This window comes from Erpetoichthys calabaricus, chromosome 7 (genome assembly GCF_900747795.2).
Source record: "Erpetoichthys calabaricus chromosome 7, fErpCal1.3, whole genome shotgun sequence".
In the NCBI taxonomy this organism is placed as follows: Eukaryota; Metazoa; Chordata; class Cladistia; order Polypteriformes; family Polypteridae; genus Erpetoichthys; species Erpetoichthys calabaricus.
The window spans coordinates 3,006,373-3,025,781 of NC_041400.2; the positions used below are offsets into that span (position 1 = coordinate 3,006,373).

Genomic DNA, 19,409 nt, shown 5'->3' on the forward strand with positions numbered 1-19,409 from the left:
CTTTCCAGCGACCTCATGACTTCACGTGGTGTTACGTGGATGTCCCTTTGGTCTAGTCCAGCCACTCGGGTCCTCAACAGTGAGTTTGATCACCCTCGGGTAATCGCACCACATGGCGGGATGCCGTAACTGACGCTCCCTCACAATGTAGGTCATGTGCCTCATTTGGGACTCCATGAGCAGCACAAAGTCAAACCAGCGGCACCCAGGGATTCCCTGAAGACACACAGGAGTCCAAGTCTTCATCTCAGGTCACTGGATAGTGTCCATGTGTCACAAACAGGGAGCACCAGGACTCTAAAGACTTGGACGAAGGTCCAGGAGGAGTGCATCTGGAAATAAAACGACATTCTCAAACCTGATGTAATCCAATTCAGGGTATTAAAGGGTCAGGCGCAAGGTAGAAACCAAACCTGGGTGAGGCGCCAGTCCATCACAAGTCCCACTCACACACACAATCACTATTTGTCTGTGTGGGCCAGAATAGTTGCAGAAACTCCATAAACGCTGTGGACAAACCAAAACTCGATACAACATCAGTAGTGTAGATTGTAAAGCACTTTGAGTTGCTACATCCAATGAATCAAAATGTGCTACAGAAATAAATGTAGTTGTTGTTAATTTGACAACCTCTTAGGGGGGCTGCAGGAGATAGAAGAATGGACTCTGCCTCTTAGATTAAAAGGACCACTTGGCTTCTTCGGCGTTGTTTCCATCCACTGCTTGGATGTTCAATGTCGACACACACGCGCTCCCAAGCTCTCCCTTCATGCAGGGGGTATCAGAGGCTACCTGTATGCCCCCAGCTCTTGATCCAAATCCAAGGCTTGCTGACAGCCAAGCAACCAAACTGATGGACTTCAGCAGCCTGGAGAAACATCCAATTGAAGTTCTCATTTAAATGACGGAGCTGCAAACCCCCCAAACCCAACCATCCCTTTCCCTGCTGCTCATGGGGTACATTATAGATGGCTTCTCCAGATATTCTCTGCCCCCTCAGACAGTCTGCGGCCCACCTTTGGAGTGTGACCCTCTGAGGTCCGGGCACCGGGCTTTCCATATTGTAACCAAGTATAGTACAAAGTGCTTTACAAGAGGGGAAGGAAAAGAATATCATTAAGATTTCAGAGAAAGAAAGAAAGAAAGAAAGAAAGAAAGAAAGAAAGAAAAAAAAAAAAAAAAAAGAAAGAAAGAAAGAAAGAAAGAAAGAAAGAAAGAAAGAAAGAAAGAAAGAAAGAAAGAAAGAAAGAAAGAAAGAGAAAGAAAGAAAGAAAGAAAAAGAATTGAATCAAAATTGGAAGAGTCTATAAAGAAATAAAGCATCCATTACAGTGTGTTAGACTGCAGGAGTTAATAATGGCTGAGGTCGACTGTCCATGCTGGTAACACACACTGTGGTGAGATGGGCAGTGAGGAAGGAGACAAAACCAGAAATCCCAGTTTATCGGATGATGAAGAACATAAGAACATCATGGAGTTCCAAGACCACCAACAGTAATGTACATTTATTAGCACATAAATGATGTATCGTCCTAGAAGGTTTGATGCTCTCATCACATACTGCAGCGGCCGTAGCCTTCCCTAAATCAAAGGTGGCTGCAGGGGGCTTTGGCCAAGTGGCAGTTGGGGCAGAGTGCCACCCCGGGATACATATGGAGGTGCAGTGTGCGGGTGGATTTGAAATTGGCACAGACACAGGAAGCAGGGGGTGACGGTGTGAGGGACCCTAACAGAATTGGGTGATGTTAATTAATGGTGGTGTCCAGCAGGGGTCACTGTTGGGGTCTGTGCTATTTTTAATATTTATGAATCATTTGGATAGGAATATAAATAACAAGATGGTTAACACCAAGAGTGGACACAGTGGTCCGAGTACCACTAACACTGGTATGTTATAAAGCTTCAGCAGACCCTCCTTGGTCTTGTACTCCACATGTCAAGGCGCTATATAACCTGATATGATGTGAGACTCCTTTAATGGCTTCTGAACACTGTCTGGCAGTTGATAGCATCGTGTCCACTACGACTCCTAAGTCCTTCTCAAGAGGTGGACTTTCGATTTTCTGACCGCCAATTGTGTAATCAAACCTCATATTTTAACTTATTATGTGTAATACTTGGGCGGCACGGTGGCGCAGTGGGTAGCACTGCTGCCTCACAGTTAGGAGACTTGGGTTCGCTTCCCGGGTCCTCCCTGTGTGGAGTTTGCATGTTCTCCTCTGGGTGCTCTGGTTTCCCCCAACAGTCCAAAGACATGCAGGTTAGGTGCACAGACGATTCTACATTGTCCTTGGTGTGTGTTTGTGTGCCCTGCAGTGGGCTGGTGCCCTGCCCGGGGGTTTGTTTCCTGCCTTGCACCCTGTGTTGGCTGTGACCCTGTAGTTAAGATAATGGATGGATGTGTAATATTTTACATTTTCCTCTTCCACAAATCTACCCAAGCCTGTCTGCTGTCCAGATCCCTCTGTGGTGATTCAACAGACTCTCGATGATCTGCCAATCCACCTATCTTGGTATCATCTGCAAACTTGACCAGCTTGTTATTTATATTCCTAACCAGATCGCTGAACTATTATAAAAAGAGCAGCGGCCTCAGCACTGACCCCTGCTGGACGGCACTCTTAACGTCTGCCAATTTTGATAAAGGCTCCTCGCACCCATCATCCTCTGCCTCGAGGGTCTGCACTCGTCTACACACCACACCCTGAACTCCCACCTTATCAAATGCTTTCTGAAGATCAATACTCTCCTAAGCCCCACTTTGATCGTATTCTTTTGTTGCCCCCTCATAGAATTGCAGGGTATTAGTAAAACACGACCTTCCAAATCTGAACCCGGGCAGACTGTTCAGGTAAATTCCAGATCTTTCTGTGTGCTGCTGCTTGATCTTCTAATTCTTTCCATTAGTTTACCTCTGATGCACAACTTCTGCACGACATGTTGAACCTAAGGGGACGGGGCCCCCTGACGGTGTAGCTAAGGGACCGCTCTCAGCTCTTTATTAAACCCGGGAGAGCACGGCTCCCGCTTCTGTTGTTCAGCTTGCAATCTTGGGTTTTGATTTTCGATTATGTTTATATCTTGGTTTATGGATTCTGTTCTTGTTTTTTTGGATTTGATTTGTGATGTACGTAGAGTACGATTTAGAGTTTAGTCATTTTATTTCTGACTTGGCTCTTTGAATCAACTCAATTTGGGGAGGGGACAGTTTCAAAACTGGGTGCCAGTCCATCACAGAGCCCACCACACCCACATGGGGCCAATTCTCAGTCTCCAATCTACTTGACACGCAAGTCTTTGGGGATGTCGGAGGAGAAGGAGAATAATCACAGAGAAACACGCAGAGAAATGGGGAGGACACCAAAACTCCACAAAGGCAATGCCTGGGAATGGGGGTGGGGGGGGTCTCAAACGGAGGATCCATTAGGGAGCAGCACCACCTGTAACAACAAGACAAGAGAAAGGAAAAGGTTTGGGGGTCCACCCCGTAGATTGTCAGGCACAGTCAAGCAATAAACTGAGTACTCACAAAAGACTGAGTGCCAGCAGGACAAATGGGGACGAGAGATGCGGGCTTTTACAGTTGGTGGGGAGTGGCGGAAGTGATGTCAGTTGGGGGCGTGGTCTGGACAGGAAGGAGGAAGTTGGTGTCGGTTTTACTGGGTTTCCCTTCTGTTGATCTGTAGAAGAGGGAGAAGAGAGCTTGGTGCCCTTCATCAACTCTCGAGCTGACATCGTACCCTCAGTGAAGCCTCCTATACACGCGTGTGTGACCCACCGTACAACTCCCAGTTTAATTTAACTATATTTATTTTTGCTTTGCGCTCTTCAATGAGGACACACCCGGGGCGGGGGGGGCAACTCATAAGAATCATAAAAGTTGGCAGCATTGGATGCAAGGCAGAAACCAGCAGTGAATGGGATGCCAGTCCATTAGAGCTCCCAGTTCACCTTACACCAGTGTGTCATCTGAGATAAACGGGTTTCTAAAGGAAACTATGGAAAGACAAAAGGTTTACTCCGTTGATTCAGAACGTTTTCTTTTAACCACCGGTCCGCAGTAGCAAACACTCTAAAATATTTTGCAGGTATTTGGAGGTAAAAGAAGACCTGCGGCTCTGGAGAGATGAGCCATTACTTGTATCGCCCTGGAATATCTACCTCCACGATCACTTCCATTATTTTGCTCTTCTGTCACACCGTATTGCCTGTCGGGGGGTCTAATTGTCTGCTTCTGGTCCTGGAGGGCCAAACACAGACTGTAGTTCTGTTCCTCATCTGGCCCGATTATAAAATATTCATCAGGTAATGGCCTGCCAACAGGTAACACTGACTTGCCTTTCCTATGATGGCGCAGTGCCGTTGTGTCTGGCCTACTTGGCTGAAGATGAAACACATGGCTGTGCAGCACTGCTCTGTGCGGATCGATTGTTGGCAGACACACGTCGTTCCTTTCTACGGGATCAGTTCTCACCGAGCGCCCCATTAATTCTGCGTGTTTCCTTCTCTTGCAGTCTGACAGCAACACAAGCTTCCTACGAGCTGCCAGGGCGGGCAACATCGACAAGGTGCTGGAATATCTCAAGAGTGGCATTGACATAAGCACCTGTAATCAGGTAAGGGCCAGGAGACTTTATGCTGCATGTGGTGTCGGCTTCGTTTTTTTGTTACATTATTTTTTTCCCCCGTTGTCCAAGCAATCACGAAACATCAGACTGTAAGGAGACGTAGACACACAAGATGGCCGTCCATCTCAAGACACACTCACGTACATCGCCGGCCCCACTTGTGCTCAGCCGAACCGACGGAGGAAAGTAAACACAACATCTGTGCGGAAATAGCAAGAGAATGTGGCCATCAACTAGTGTGGAATGGTCACAAATTTTTTGGGGTTTTCCTTGGGCTTTTAATGAATACTATATGTGTAAACCTTGCTTTGGGAGAACAAGGAGTCTATTTCTAACATTTGTTTTGTGTTAACATTAACGATGCTGAAAAATAAATAAGTCTGTCCGCAATGCCATTTTGTTTCATATGGATACTGTTAAGATGCTGCTTTTGGTTAATTATTTGTAGGTTCCCTTGAAAAAGTATACGTCTGTTTAGAATCTCAGGGAGTCCCAAATGTTACAGTAATTGGGTCATTTTATGGCAATTTGAAAAAGTGAAACATAGCTAGACAGAGAGAAAAGGCACTATATAATAGAGAGATAGCTAGATTGGATGTGAAAGGCACTATATAATAGATATATAGATAGGAAAGGCAATATATAATAGATAGTAGGAAGGGTACTATATAATAGACAGAAAAGGCACTATATAATAGAGAGATAGATAGGATGTGAAAGGTACTATATAATAGATAGATAGATAGATAGGAAAGGTACTATATAATAGACAGAAAAGGCACTATATAATAGAGAGATAGCTAAATTGGATGTGAAAGGCACTATATAATAGATAGATAGGAAAGGCAATATATAATAGATAGTAGGAAGGGTACTATATAATAGACAGAAAAGGCACTATATAATAGATAGATAGATAGATAGATAGATAGATAGATAGATAGATAGATAGATAGATAGATAGATAGATAGATAGATAGATAGATAGGAAAGGTGATATATAATAGATAGTAGGAAGGGTACTATATAATAGATAGATAGAAAAGGCACTATACAATAGACAGATAATTTGTGAAAGCCACTATATAATAGATAGGAAAGACAATAATATTATTTATTGTATCAGTATGCTGCTGCTGAAGAATGTGAATTTCCCATTGGGATTAATAAAGTATCTATCTATCTATCTAATATATAATAGTAAGAAGGGTACTATATAATAGAGAGATAGATATATAGGATGTGAAAGACACTATATGATAGATAGGAAAGGCGATATATTATAGTAATAATTATTTGTATAGCACTTTTCTAACTACTCAAAGCGCTCAGCAATTGCAGGTTAAGGGCCTTGCTCAAGGGCCCAACAGAGCAGAGTCCCTATTGGCATTAATGGGATTTGAACCGGCAACCTTCCGATTGCCAGTGCAGCTCCCTAGCCTCAGAGCCACCACTCCGCCTTAGTAGGAAGGGTAATATATAATAGATAGATAGAAAAGACACTATATAATAGAGAGATAGGATGTGAAAGGCACTATATAATAGGTAGATAGATTGGAAAGGCAATATATAATAGATAGTAGGAAGGGTACTATATAATAGATAGATAGAAAAGGCACTATATACTAGATAATAATAGACGTGAGACGCTATACAGGCATATTTCTGTTGGTATAAAGGAGCCCCAGTTGTGTTTCTTGACACACTTCTGCTGAGTGTGTCACAGAGCGGATGTTCAGCGTTGTTCATAATGGCACTCAGTTTTGTCTTCATTCTCTCCTCCTCCTCTACCTCTACCTCAAGGGGGTCCAGATTGCGTCCTATAACTGAGCCTGCCCTTTAATTAGTTTGTTGCTTCGGTGGTCCTCTCCTGAAGTGATATTCCCAGTCCAGCACACCCCACTGGCCATCAGAGAGTAAGTGGAGGATGTCATTACCCACCTTAAAGGAGCGCAGTCTCCTAAGGAAGAATAGCCTGCACTGCCCTTTCTTCTGTACTGTAGTTCCTTTATGTAATGTAACCTTTCCAACCCATCATTGACATGGGACCCCCAAATACTTGTAGGAGTGGACCACCTCTATATTCACTCCCTGAATACTGACTGGGTGTTGAGGTTGTCCTCTGGTGCTGTGAAAATCAATCACCAGTTCCTTTGGTTTTGCGGATGCTGAGTTGCACACAATTCTCAAAGTTCTCCCCCTGACTCCTCTCTTCTGTCACATTCCCCTTTATCAATGGACCCCATAAGTGCAGAATCATCTAAAAAATTTCATCAAGTGACCTGACCTGCTGTTGTATTTATCGTCTGAGGTGTACAGAGTGAAAAGAAAAGCAGGCCGGCCTGTTCCTTGTGGGGCTCCAGTGTTACTCACATCCATATCAGAGACACAGTCCTTGAGCCTCACAAAATGTGGCCTCCATCATCCAGGACACCACCAGCTCATCCACCTGCATATTCCTGTGCTTACCTCTTAACGGGGATGGCTTGCTGGTACTGAAGGCACTGGAGAAATCAAAAATCAAAATCCTCACAGTGCTGACAGCTTTATGTCGGTGAGAATAAGCTTTGTGGAGCAGACAGGTCATTGCAGCCTCCACTTCAATCTTTGTCTAAATAGGCAAACAGCAGTGGGTCCAGGGGGTCTACCACAAGAGGACGCATATAGTCCAGGACCAGCCTCTCTCAAAGGTCTTTATGACGTGAGATGCAAGTGCCACTGGTCTGTAGTCTGACTGGTGTGTGATCTTCTACCTCCGATTATCGTCTTATGGGTATACTGAATATTCACTTCCGTTATAAGTCTTCGAGTTCTGGTTAGCGATTTCTGTTTGATGACAAATCGGTTTCACTTTCAACTTTGACCTTGGCTCATTACTGACTGTGTTTCTCTCCGGTCCTTATAATTAAATGAATTCTGTCTCCCTCTGAAGCAGTAAAGGTGCCACCATTTGGGGGAGTTATTGCTGATGGTTGCTAGGCAGGGACACCCGAAAGCGAGCACCACATGAGGCATCTCCAGCGGGATGACTTAGAGGTCAATGTGTGCTGCATTTCCTGGTTGCACGAGATTGTGGATTAACCCAAGCTATTGTTGTTTTTCTATTTTTTTTTTTTTACTTTCTCTTATATGAAGTACAGTGAAAGTACTGCAATTGTCCAAAAATTCCATTTCGAAATTTTGATGAATCTCGATGTTTTAGACCTCCCCGAGTCTGAAAATACCATTTTTGGAATTACGTCTGTGTGTAAACACGATAACATGTTTGCTTTCACTGAGGTCAAACAAATTTTGCACACAAGTATCAGGTACAAAACGAAGATTTCTATGAACTTTTGGGCTATTTCTGCTAACCGGGAGTGGTACTTTACCTTTTATTCACGCAGCAGCAGAGTCTGATTTATTCAACTTTACTTTTATAATAATGTTTTCGTTTTTGGGTGGCACAGTGGTCGCGCTGGTGCCTCGCAGTTAGGAGACCTGGGTTCGCTTCCCGGGTCCTCCCTGCGTAGAGTTTGCATGTTCTCCCCGTGTCTGTGTGGGTTTCCTCCGGGTGCAGGTTAGGTGCATTGGCAATCCTAACTTGTGCTTGGTGTGTGGGTGTGTGCCCTGTGGTGGGCTGGCACCCTGCCCGGGGATTTGTTCCTGCCTTGCGCCCTGTGTTGGCTGGGATTGGCTCCAGCAGACCCCCGTGGCCTTGTGTTAGGATATAGCAGGTTGGGTAATGACTGTTTGATTTTTAAATTATTAATTTGATTTGATTTGTTGTTGATGGTTCTTTAATGTACATAATATAAAAATGCAATCATTGTCCTGTGGTTTACTCCTTAGATATCCATCCCCATATCTGAGTATACGAGAAGGTCGAGGAGAGACCACTCCTGATTTTTTATTTAGCAGGTGCCTTTATCCAAGGTGACTTACAAATCAAGTTATACTACATATTAGGATGGTAAGAAGGTGCCAGCCTCAAAATCCAACTGAGAATACGATAAAAACAGAGCAAGAGGGAGTCGTACTGCTATTATAAAATTATACCAGCTGCTAGACTAAGATGGACATTGGCATCTTGAACTTTTTGTCAGGACAGTTGATGGGCATCTAAGCAGTTTTCAAAAATATTTCATGGAAAAGTGCATTTTCAAATGACACCCAAACTTGAGGAAATCGGGTGCAGTCCGAATAGCCAAAGCAAGATCATTCCAGGGTTGTGGAACAAGAATGGAGAAGCATCAGCCCATGTTGGTGGGACGGTCAGCAGGTGGGCAGAGGGAGAAAACAGACTTCTTGAAGGGACATTTGGTGAAACCAAAAGCTGTAGACCAGGGGTCTCAAACTCCAGTCCTGGAGGGCTGCAGTGGCTGCAGGTTTTCATTCTAACCATCTTCTTAATTTTTGACCTGTTTTTGCTGCTAATTAAATCCTTTTCCTTTCATTTTAATTGACTTGTTTTTTTTTTAAGATTTGTTCCCCTGATTTTCTTCATTTCTTTCCTTAAATGGCACCCAAACAGAAATGAAATGTGAGGTGAGTGGGCCAACAGAAGACCACCTAAGTCAGGGCCTCAAACTGTAACCAATTTCACTCCAACCAGTTACTTAATTAGGCTCTGATTCTTGTCGTTAATTAAATCTGCTCTTTAACTCCATGGCTTCTTGCTGCTTTCATTGTGCAATAGCAGACATTTCTGAAACTGTTGATTTTTCTCTTTTCTAAGAGCTCTGCTCAAATGTTTTTTTAGACCTGAGCAGATCAGCATTCCTGAGACCCTCACGTTTCTTTATTATCAGGTATTTTGTGATGGTGACAGTTTGCTGGTCGTGTTTTGGCTCATTTTGTATCTCATTATTGTTTGACTGCTAATTAAGGCAAAAGAAATAATTGAGGGGTCTGAGTCTTCAAGAGCAAGTCAATTAAAATTAATTTAAAAGAAGTTAATTAGCAGCTAAAACAGGTCACTAAATAAGAAAAGGGTTAGAATGAAAACCTGCAGCCACTGCAGCCCTCCAGGACTGGAGTTTGGGACCTCTGCTTTAAGAGCACTGAGGGAAGTCCCTGGAGTCACACACAAGACAGAAATTAACACAAGTGACATTAACACAAAGGAATGACACACAAATTAACAAAAAGGACATAAAACAAGGTGTCAAACCACAGCCAGGGGAGAAACCATCCATCCATCCATCATCCAACCCGCTATATCCTAACTACAAGGTCACGGGGATCTGCTGGAGCCAATCCCAACCAACACAGGGTCCAAGGCAGGAAACAAACCCCTGGCAGGGCACCAGCTCACTACAGGGCACACACACACACACACCAAGCACAATTTAGAATTGACAATACACCTAACCTGCATGTCTTTGGACTGTGGGAGGAAACCCACACAGACACGGAGAGAACATGCAATCTCCACGCAGGGAGGACCCGGGAAGCGAACCCTGGTCTCCTAACTGCGAGGCAGCAGCACTAACCACTGCGCCACCGTGCCGCCGGGGAGAAACCCTGGCTGAAATATTCAGTAACATTGGGATTGGCGGACTTGTTGTGGTTTGTTTTCCTCTGAACTTTCACAAATGCTTCCAAACAAACTTTGCTGGACTGTGGGCTTTTCCTTGCTTTACGTTCGACTCAATTCCAGATTCTTCCTTTGCCACCTCAGTAGCTGAAATTAAATGTCACTTCTTTTATACACACATGTTAAGTACTTGAGTTAGAGTGCATCAGACCACAAATTTGACACTAAGCTTCACTGTTATGTGTTCCTCACCTCTGAAGGAAAATCCATGGAGACGTTATAATTTATCAATAAAGACGTAAAGAGAGCAGGGATTTAAAATTAGTGAAAAAGCCGATGGCAAGCAAATCACTCGTTCTTTTACCACATGCCTTCTTGTTGTATGCGGTAATCACATCCACTCAGCTCAGCCTTGAACTGGCATTTCCTTGAGACGTCTCATTCCAAGAATTCTTTAAGAAACACTCCCTTGCCAGCGTTTTCCATGTCCTGGGCGTCTTTGGATTGTTGGCGCTTTTACAGTTAAAATTAGCAGCTAGTGGCGGAGGGTGGGTTACCGATTCTATTTAAATCCCCCACTTCATTTGTAACAGCTGCGGTAACCGTAGAGGGCCTGATGTGAGCCTTAGTGATTGGCTGGAGGGGCTCAGACACTCACGACCTGCTCACTGGCGTTCCTTTGGAAGATCTCATTTACCGGCCTCTGATGAAACTGGAATGAAACAGAATGCAATTCTATAAGAAAGAAAAATAAAACTGGAATCCTTTAAGGATTTGTCAGGATGTAAGAGATTTCAATCTTTAAGACCAGTAAGCTAAAGCATTTAGGACAAACATTAAAAGAAAGAAAAAGGCCTTTATTTATTGCCTCATTAGATCACTGTTCACATATTCACTATTGTCTAGGTCAGGGTAAGGGAGCTGAAGCCTGTCTTAGTAGCGTCAGGTGCAGGGCTGGAACAAACCCTAAACGCGGTGCCAGTATATCAAAACAAAGAACTTTTATTTATACTAAAACTAGCCGTCTCCTGCAGCTCCGACCGCGTAGTAGTGAAACAGGACGGCTCCCTACTCCTGACGTCACACTTCCCCCTCCCCTCGACCCACAGCCTCTGTCTTGGATTAGTGCAAATATATCACTCCTACAAGGAAACAGTGATACTTAGCGTGATGAGAGAAATCGCAAAATTAAACGGAATGTTCAAACAAAATTATAGAAAGAAAAAAAAATACAGATTTAAATATGTTAAGTAATTCTCTCACTCGCTAGCTAAGTGGAGGTAAGGTGGAGGTAAGGTACAGGCCCCGAGACTGGTGTGTAAGTGTGGGGGCCCCGACCCCCTCCTCTCAGTCTGCTGCATGTCTCTCGGATTTGCACAAATAAATCGGTATCACAAGCGAGCTATGATACTTAGTGTGATGAGAGAAGTTGGAAAATCAACCAGAATGTTCCAGCAAATTATAGAAAAAACCCGATCTAAATCCGTTAAGTAGTTCTCTTGTGAAAAGCGGACAGACATACAGACAGGCATTGGATTTATATATTTATATATATATATATATATATATATATATATATATATATATATATATATGGTTGAAATAGTTTACTGTCAAATAATGCAAAGAGTACGTGACACGTGTTTCGCCCTAATTCTGGGCTCATCAGGCATACACACTCACTGCACTCCCTTACGGGAATCGAACCTTGGACGTCAGTGCTAGAGGCGAAGCCCCTAACGTTGTGCCACGGCATGTGGTTTGTTCATTTGACACCATGTAGATCTGGGTAATTACATTCACAGCATTCGTAGTCTGAATCACAATCTGATTGTATGGGTGGTTACCTACCAGGTAATGCTTGTGGTTGGTCAGCAAGTCATGAATGTGATTACCCCGATCTACATGCTGTCAAATGAATGAACCATACGCCGTGGCACAATGTTAGAGGCTTCGCCGCTGACGTCCGAGGTTCGGATCCCCGAGAGGTGGGTGCAGTGAGTGTGTACGCCTGATGAGCCCAGAATTAGGGCAAAACACGTGTCGCGTACTCTTTGCATATGCAAAAATAAAAAAAATTAATAAATAAATAGGCATGGTCTAGTGTTGGCCAAGGTACTGGAATTTAAACCACAGCATTGCCATTTTAATGTCAGCTTCTGTGCCAAATTGAAATAGTCGCTTCACTTGCCTATGCTACAAGTGTAAAACATTTATAAGTAAATATAGACGTACAATAACTATGGGCTTGTGAAGCACCTTGTTATAAACATGCATCATACAAAATAAGAGTGTCAGTGTGCAGTTCCTCCAGGCAAACTTCTGTGGCACCCACTTCTGGGTGCCATCTACTACTATCGCAAAAATACAACTTCTTACAGTATGTAGCTAGTAGATAGATAGATAGATAGATAGATAGATAGATAGATAGATAGATAGATAGATAGATAGATAGATAGATAGATATTATTAGATAGATATTTATTAATCCCAAAGGGTAATTCACATACTCCGGCAGCAGCATACTGATAAAAAACAATATTAAATTAAAGAGTGACAACAATGCAGGTATAACAGACAGACAATAACTTTGTATAATGTTAACGTTTACCCCCCCCCCCGGGTGGAATTGAAGAGTCACATAGTGTGGTGGAGGAACGATCTCCTCAGTCTATCAGTGGAGCAGGACGGTGACAGCAGTCTGTGGCTGAAGCTGCTCCTCTGTCTGGAGATGATCCTGTTCAGTGGATGCAGTGGATTCTCCATGATTGACAGGAGTCTGCTTAGTGCCCGTCGCTCTGCCACAGATGTCAAACTGTCCAGCTCCATGCCTACAATAGAGCCTGCCTTCCTCACCAGTTTGTCCAGGCGTGAGGCATCTTTCTTCTTTATGCTGCCTCCCCAGCACACCACCGCGTAGAAGAGGGCGCTCGTCACAACTGTCTGATAGAACATCTGTAGCATCTTATTGCAGATGTTGAAGGATGCCAGCCTTCTAAGTATAGTCGGCTGTCCTCTCTTGCACAGCGCATCAGTATTGGCAGTCCAGTCTAATTTATCATCCAGCTGCACTCCCATGTATTTATAGGTCTGCACCCTCTGCACACAGTCACCGCTGATGATCACGGGGTCCATGAGGGGCCTGGTCCTCCTAAAATCCACCACCAGCTCTTTGGTTTTGCTGGTGTTCAGGTGTAGGTGGTTTGAGTCACACCAAAACCTGCAGCCACTGTGGCCCTCCAGGACTGTAATTGAGGATCCTGCTTTATAATTTAATTACAATTTGTGTTGGTTGAATGAAAGCACTAATACGTCATACAGTTAAACACCGATTTTTATTGTCAGCAAGGACTGAAACTGGCTGGAATGAAAACCTGCAGCCCTCCAGGTCAGAGAGTGAAGAACCCTTACTTATAGGTTATTACTGTCATATGTACTGACGACATGTAAGCCTTCCTTGCATTGCCTTCATTTTCCCGGACTCGTCCTCATTTTTAATGCGCAGTGGACTGTCCGGGAGGAATTTATAAAATTTTGAAAATGTCCAGAATTTTGGCTCCTAAAACTTGGAAATCCTCTTATTATTGTCATTGGAAAATTTGAAAGCTGTACACCAATCAGCATTTGCAGAAGTAGTCCGCACGCTTTTATTTTTCCCCAGAAGCTTCACTTCTGTTCTGGTAGTAAACAACGCAGATATTGACGAGAATAGTGAATTTACCATGTGCATCATTTTTTACAGGTTTACGACGGTTAAGCTATACCAATAAGAAAGGAAGGAATGAAGTCTGTTAATTTAAGAGGCTTGACATATTCAAAACATTTAATGGGTAATTAGTCTGCCAGTGACTGTGATTGTGGCCGTCATATCATAATTATAGTGATAAACTGCTACTAAAGGTTTATATCATTTAATTAAAAACCCATAAGACAGTATAAAGGTGCATTATGGTATCATAGTTCTCAAAAGTCTTCCTTTTTCGACCCAAATGTCTTCATTTCCAGAGAAAGAGAGTTGGCAGCCCCAAGTCCTTGCGTGTGCTGATGAACATGTAAGATGTCACCACACTGTGGCGCACAGCTGACTTAACAGCATTACAGGCCCCCTGGCAAAGCAGTGCACTGGGGCCCCAACCTACACAACCTCTCAGTAAGTCACAACATACATAGATTAGCATGGGGTTCCTATGCTCGTGGGGCCTCTGGGCAAATGCCCAGCATGCCCATGCGTTAAGAGGGCCCTGCTCCGGCGCCATCATCAGGGAGCTACCTACAACCACACGCTCATTCAGGAAGTGGTCCCCTGAGGCAGAGCAGGCACTGAGAGACTGCTTTGGAACTACAGACTAGGATATCCTGCAGGGATCACATAGTGAGAACATTGAGGAGGTTGTTGACTGCACTACTGACTACATCAACTTCTGTATGGACATTGTAGTTCCAGTAAGAACAGTACGCTGTAATGCTAACAACAAGCCATGGATTACAAGTGACAACAAGGGCCTTTTGAACCAGAGAAAAAGGGCTTTTAAAGGCGGTGATCAGCATGAGCTCAAGTGCGTGCAGAAGGAACTCCGAGTCCAGCTCAGGGCAGCGAAGGAGCAGTACAGGAGAAAGCTGGAGCAGAAGTTGCAGAATAACAGCATGAAGGAAGTGTGGGATGGGATGAAGATCATCACTGGCTGCAGGTCGAAGCGGGGTGCCACCATCGAGAGAGACGTGAAGATAGCAAACCAAATGAACAACTTCTTTAACAGGTTTGACCACCCTAACCCACTCTCACCTCGGAGTAATACACCCTCCACCCATCCTTCTGCTGATACCAGCATAGGAGAGACATCCCCACCCACAATTACAACAGCGCAAGTGAGCAGAGAGCTGAGGAGACTTTGTGCCAGCAAAACAGCGGGTCCAGAAGGAGTATCACCACGACTGCTGAAGGTCTGTGCGCTGGAGCTGGGCAGTCCTCTACAGCGCATCTTCAACCTGAGCCTGGAACAGGGGAGAGGCCCAAGGCTTTGGAAAACATCTTGTATCACCCCAGTCCCAAAGGTATCACGTCCTAGTGAGCTGAACGACTTCCGGCCTGTCGCTCTGACGTCACATGTGATGAAGACCATGGAGAGGCTGCTGCTTCACCACCTGAGGCCACAGGTACGCCACGCCCTCGACCCTCTGCAGATTGCATACCAGGAGAAGGTGGGTGCGGAGGATGCCATCATCTACATGCTACACCGATCCCTCTCCCACTTGAACAGAGGCAGTGGTGCTGTAAGAATTATGTTTCTGGACTTCTCTAGCACCTTCAACACCATCCAACCTCTGCTCCTTAGGGACAAGCTGACAGAGATGGGAGTAGATTCATACCTGGTGGCATGGATCGTGGACTATCTTACAAACAGACCTCAGTATGTGCGTCTCGGGAACTGCAGGTCTGATATTGTGGTCAGCAACACAGGAGCGCCGCAGGGGGACTGTACTTTCTCTGGTCCTGTTTAGCTTATATACATTGGACTTCCAATACAACTCAGAGTCCTGCCATGTGCAAAGGTTCGCTGACGACACTGCTATCGTGGGCTGCATCAGGAGTGGGCAGGAGGAGGAGTATAGGAACCTCATCAAGGACTTTGTTATATGGTGCGACTCAAACCACCTACACCTGAACACCAGCAAAACCAAGGAGCTGGTGGTGGATTTTAGGAGGCCCAGACCCCTCATAGACCCCGTGATCATCAGAGGTGACTGTGTGCAGAGGGTACAGACCTATAAATACCTGGGAGTGCAGCTGGATGATAAACTGGACTGGACTGCCAATACTGATTCTCTGTGCAAGAAAGGACAGAGCCGACTATACTTCCTTAGAAGACTGGCGTCCTTCAACATCTGCAATAAGATGCTGCAGATGTTCTATCAGATGGTTGTGATGAGGGCCCTCTTCTACGCGGTGGTGTGCTGGGGAGGCAGCATAAAGAAGAGGGACGCCTCACGCCTGGACAAACTGGTGAGGATGGCAGGCTCTATTGTAGGCATGGAGCTGGACAGTTTGACATCTGTGGCAGAGCGACAGGCACTGAGCAGACTCCTGTCAATCATGGAGAATCCACTGAACAGGATCATCTCCAGACAGAGGAGCAGCTTCAGCGACAGACTGCTGTCACCGTCCTGCTCCACTGACAGACTGAGGAGATCGTTCCTCCACCACACTGTGAGACTCTTCAATTCCAAGGGGGTAAACGTTAACATTATACAAAGTTGTTGTCCGTTTTTACCTACATTTTTATTACTCTTTAATATTGTTTTTTTGTATCAGTATGCTGCTGCTGGAGTATGTGAATTTCCCCTTGGGATTAATAAAGTATCTATCTATCTATCATTAGTGAGCACAACTGCCATACCTCGACACTTGTCTTTCTTAATTGGAAAATCTTGGAGTACAATTTACAACACCACTTTCCCACTAAGACTCGCATTAACTTGCATTACCTCTAGTACACATTTGAAAACGAATTTAATGGTTATTGGTATGTTTGAATCCGCTGAAGGCTTTATATTTTGTACATTACATATTAATGTGTAATATTGTCTGATTATGACCTAAAGCGTAGAAAATACAAAGAGAGTCGCGTAACACGATCAACATTTTCCGTGTGTTCATGATCTAATTTGTAAAATGTGTAATCTGCACTTTACCCGCAAACGCGTCAAACGTTACGCCGTACTCCGTGAAGCGAGCTATTCCCAAAAGAAGAAACAGCATTGAGTTGAAAGCCCGAATGCTAAACAGCCAATCAGCTCGACATCGGTGTCCACGTGACTTGTGAGCCCCGCCCCTTTCCCCAAGTGCGCGTTCTCTGTTCTGTCCCGCTCTTTTCATTCGATGCCTGCCATGTGCGAGTGTTGGTTGTTGCAACTTTGAATTTAATAAAGAGCATTAAAACTTTCAACTTCCTGTACATTTTAAAACAAAGGTAAGCGCTGCTATAAATGTATATAGTTTGGTGTTTTGTTTTTTTGTGCGTTAGACCAGCTGTGTTTTTGAGTACGTAGTATGACTTGTTGTTACAGTTAAATGACTGGCAGATTTTGTATTAAATGGCTACAATGAGGATCATTGCGTACTAGTTTGGTTGTTTGATGGCAATGCAAATTGGCGCGTAAAGTTTTGGCACTTTGAAACAAACAATAAAAAAGTAAAAAAAAAAAAAAAAAAAGTAAACAATTCGACAATAGGAAACAGTGGTTGAGTAGCAGGACTTGATTGGGGAAAAAAAGGTGAACGTACGTGGGGGGGAAGAAAAAAAAAATCTCTTTTTAAATAAGATTTGTTACGCCCATGGCGCGTATGCGAGACAAACTGGTTGGAAAATGCGGCAGGCACCTGTGTGCTTTAATGCACGCGGCGAGCTGTGGTGTTTAACAGGCAGTTACTGTTTTGTCCTAATGTTTGTTTTTGAAACGGAAAAATCACTTTGGGACACTTACTTTTTTGTTTCTGGGGATATCTTGCAGGTGCGGATGAATATCACTGTGTTGGAGAGATCTCACCTGCAGCTTAATCTGCGACTAGCTGAAATACCCAGCGTTTCCTGGGAGGAAAATGAAGTGTTTTTTTAATTGAGAAAAATATAACTTTAAAAATATGAATAAATTAACAAATACTTAATGTGCTTGTCTTGCGGTCTTGTATGTAAGTTATCCATTTGACGCTCGGAACTGGCCAGCTCTGTTTAATTTCACAAGCAACAGGGGCGCGATGGTGCTCAAACATAAAGAATGCTGGCAGTCACCTCCAGTTCCCCTCTGGTGGTCGTACCGATTGTCAACTGGATAATAACATGCATACAAGACCGCAAGATCACCTACACCCTACCCAGAACGAGGTGGGTTAGGGTTGATTTCAACCTACAGTGAAAATCGGTCCAGCCGTTCGGAAGTGATGCTGGAACATACACACACATACATACCTGGACTTTTATATATACAGATAGCTGTACCTCGTGGCTGCGCCCTAGTGATGAAACAGGACAAACTTTAAAAATCAATAGACGTTGGCACTACAGTATATCTGATCGTGTTCAGCCCTGACGGGAGAGCAAAGCACATGGCCGTGATATCTCTGGCAATCAGCAGCTACCCTCTAAAATACATGGAGATCTGATTTCTCTCTCAAAAACGTCAAACGTTACACCTTAACAATCTCTAGATGATAATGTCTGTTGAGCAAACAGGTATCGCTAGCTAAGCGGAGGCGATGTGCACTCCAATACTTGGCGAGGCGTAGACCAACTCGAACAGAGGCTGGCGAGTGAATGAGGAAGGCCCCGCCCCCCTGCTCTCGGCCCAGAGCCTCTGTTGGATTTGCATAAATAAATCGGTACCGCTAGCGAACTATGGTAGGTACTTAGCGCGATGAGAGAAGTCGCAAAACCAACCGGAAAGTTCAGGCAAAGTCTAGAAAACAGATATAAATCCGTTAAGTGATTCTCTCGTGAAAAGCGGAAACACATACAGACAGAACGTGCTTGGACCACGAATTTTTTAAAACCGTTTCTTAGCGAGCACCTATGGGCCAAGGGTAACCTACATTCCAAATTTCAAGTCCCAAGTCCGCATGGTTCGGGAGATTTCGTGATGAATGACTCAGTGCTTTTTGGCTTATGTGTGTGTGTGTATATATATATATATATATATATATATATATATATATATATATATAAAATAAATAAATAATCATCATGTTGCAAAAATTTATAAAGAAAAGGTGCCAACGGGACGTTACCACCGTAAATGCGCCTTGAAATTTAAACTGTTCCCGTCGTGCTATGTTGAAGGTCGGGGAGAGAGAGCCAAGTGTTCCACATGGTCGACCAGTGTGCTCACGTTGCAATGGGCAAACTTCAGCAGGAATGAAAATGTACAATTGCTCTTTTTCAAATGAAATAACGGGTGCGCATAAAAGAGGGACACATCACACCGTGACATCAAGTATACGATGAGGAATTTAAAAAGCATCATGTTGCGTGTATAATACTGTAAATTGATATGAAGAGGTTTGAAGTTGTTAATGTTGATTATTGATTTTATTTAGAAAGATTATGATGATCATTTTGAAACAGGTTTACAAAACAAATTAAAATAGACTCGCTTAAAATACTGTGTATTCCCTGATAATTGTTTTACTGTGCCAGGCTGAGAATAAATAGCTAACTTCAGTCTTGCCAGTAGTACAGCTTCTTTTAATTGGTTGAGTAAAACATCTATTA

General features: G+C 43.9%; 1 protein-coding gene across 21 annotated transcripts in view; it reads left to right on the forward strand.

The window, feature by feature from the left end:
• The window catches only part of ank2b (ankyrin 2b, neuronal), a 512,663-nt gene that overhangs the window by 241,554 nt on the left and 251,700 nt on the right, over positions 1 to 19,409 (forward strand). For all 21 annotated transcript variants that reach the window (XM_051929737.1, XM_051929741.1, XM_051929735.1 and 18 more), the window contains exon 2: positions 4,515 to 4,616. In XM_051929737.1, coding sequence (XP_051785697.1) covers positions 4,515 to 4,616 — 102 coding nt within the window. The remainder of the gene's footprint in view (positions 1 to 4,514; positions 4,617 to 19,409) is intronic.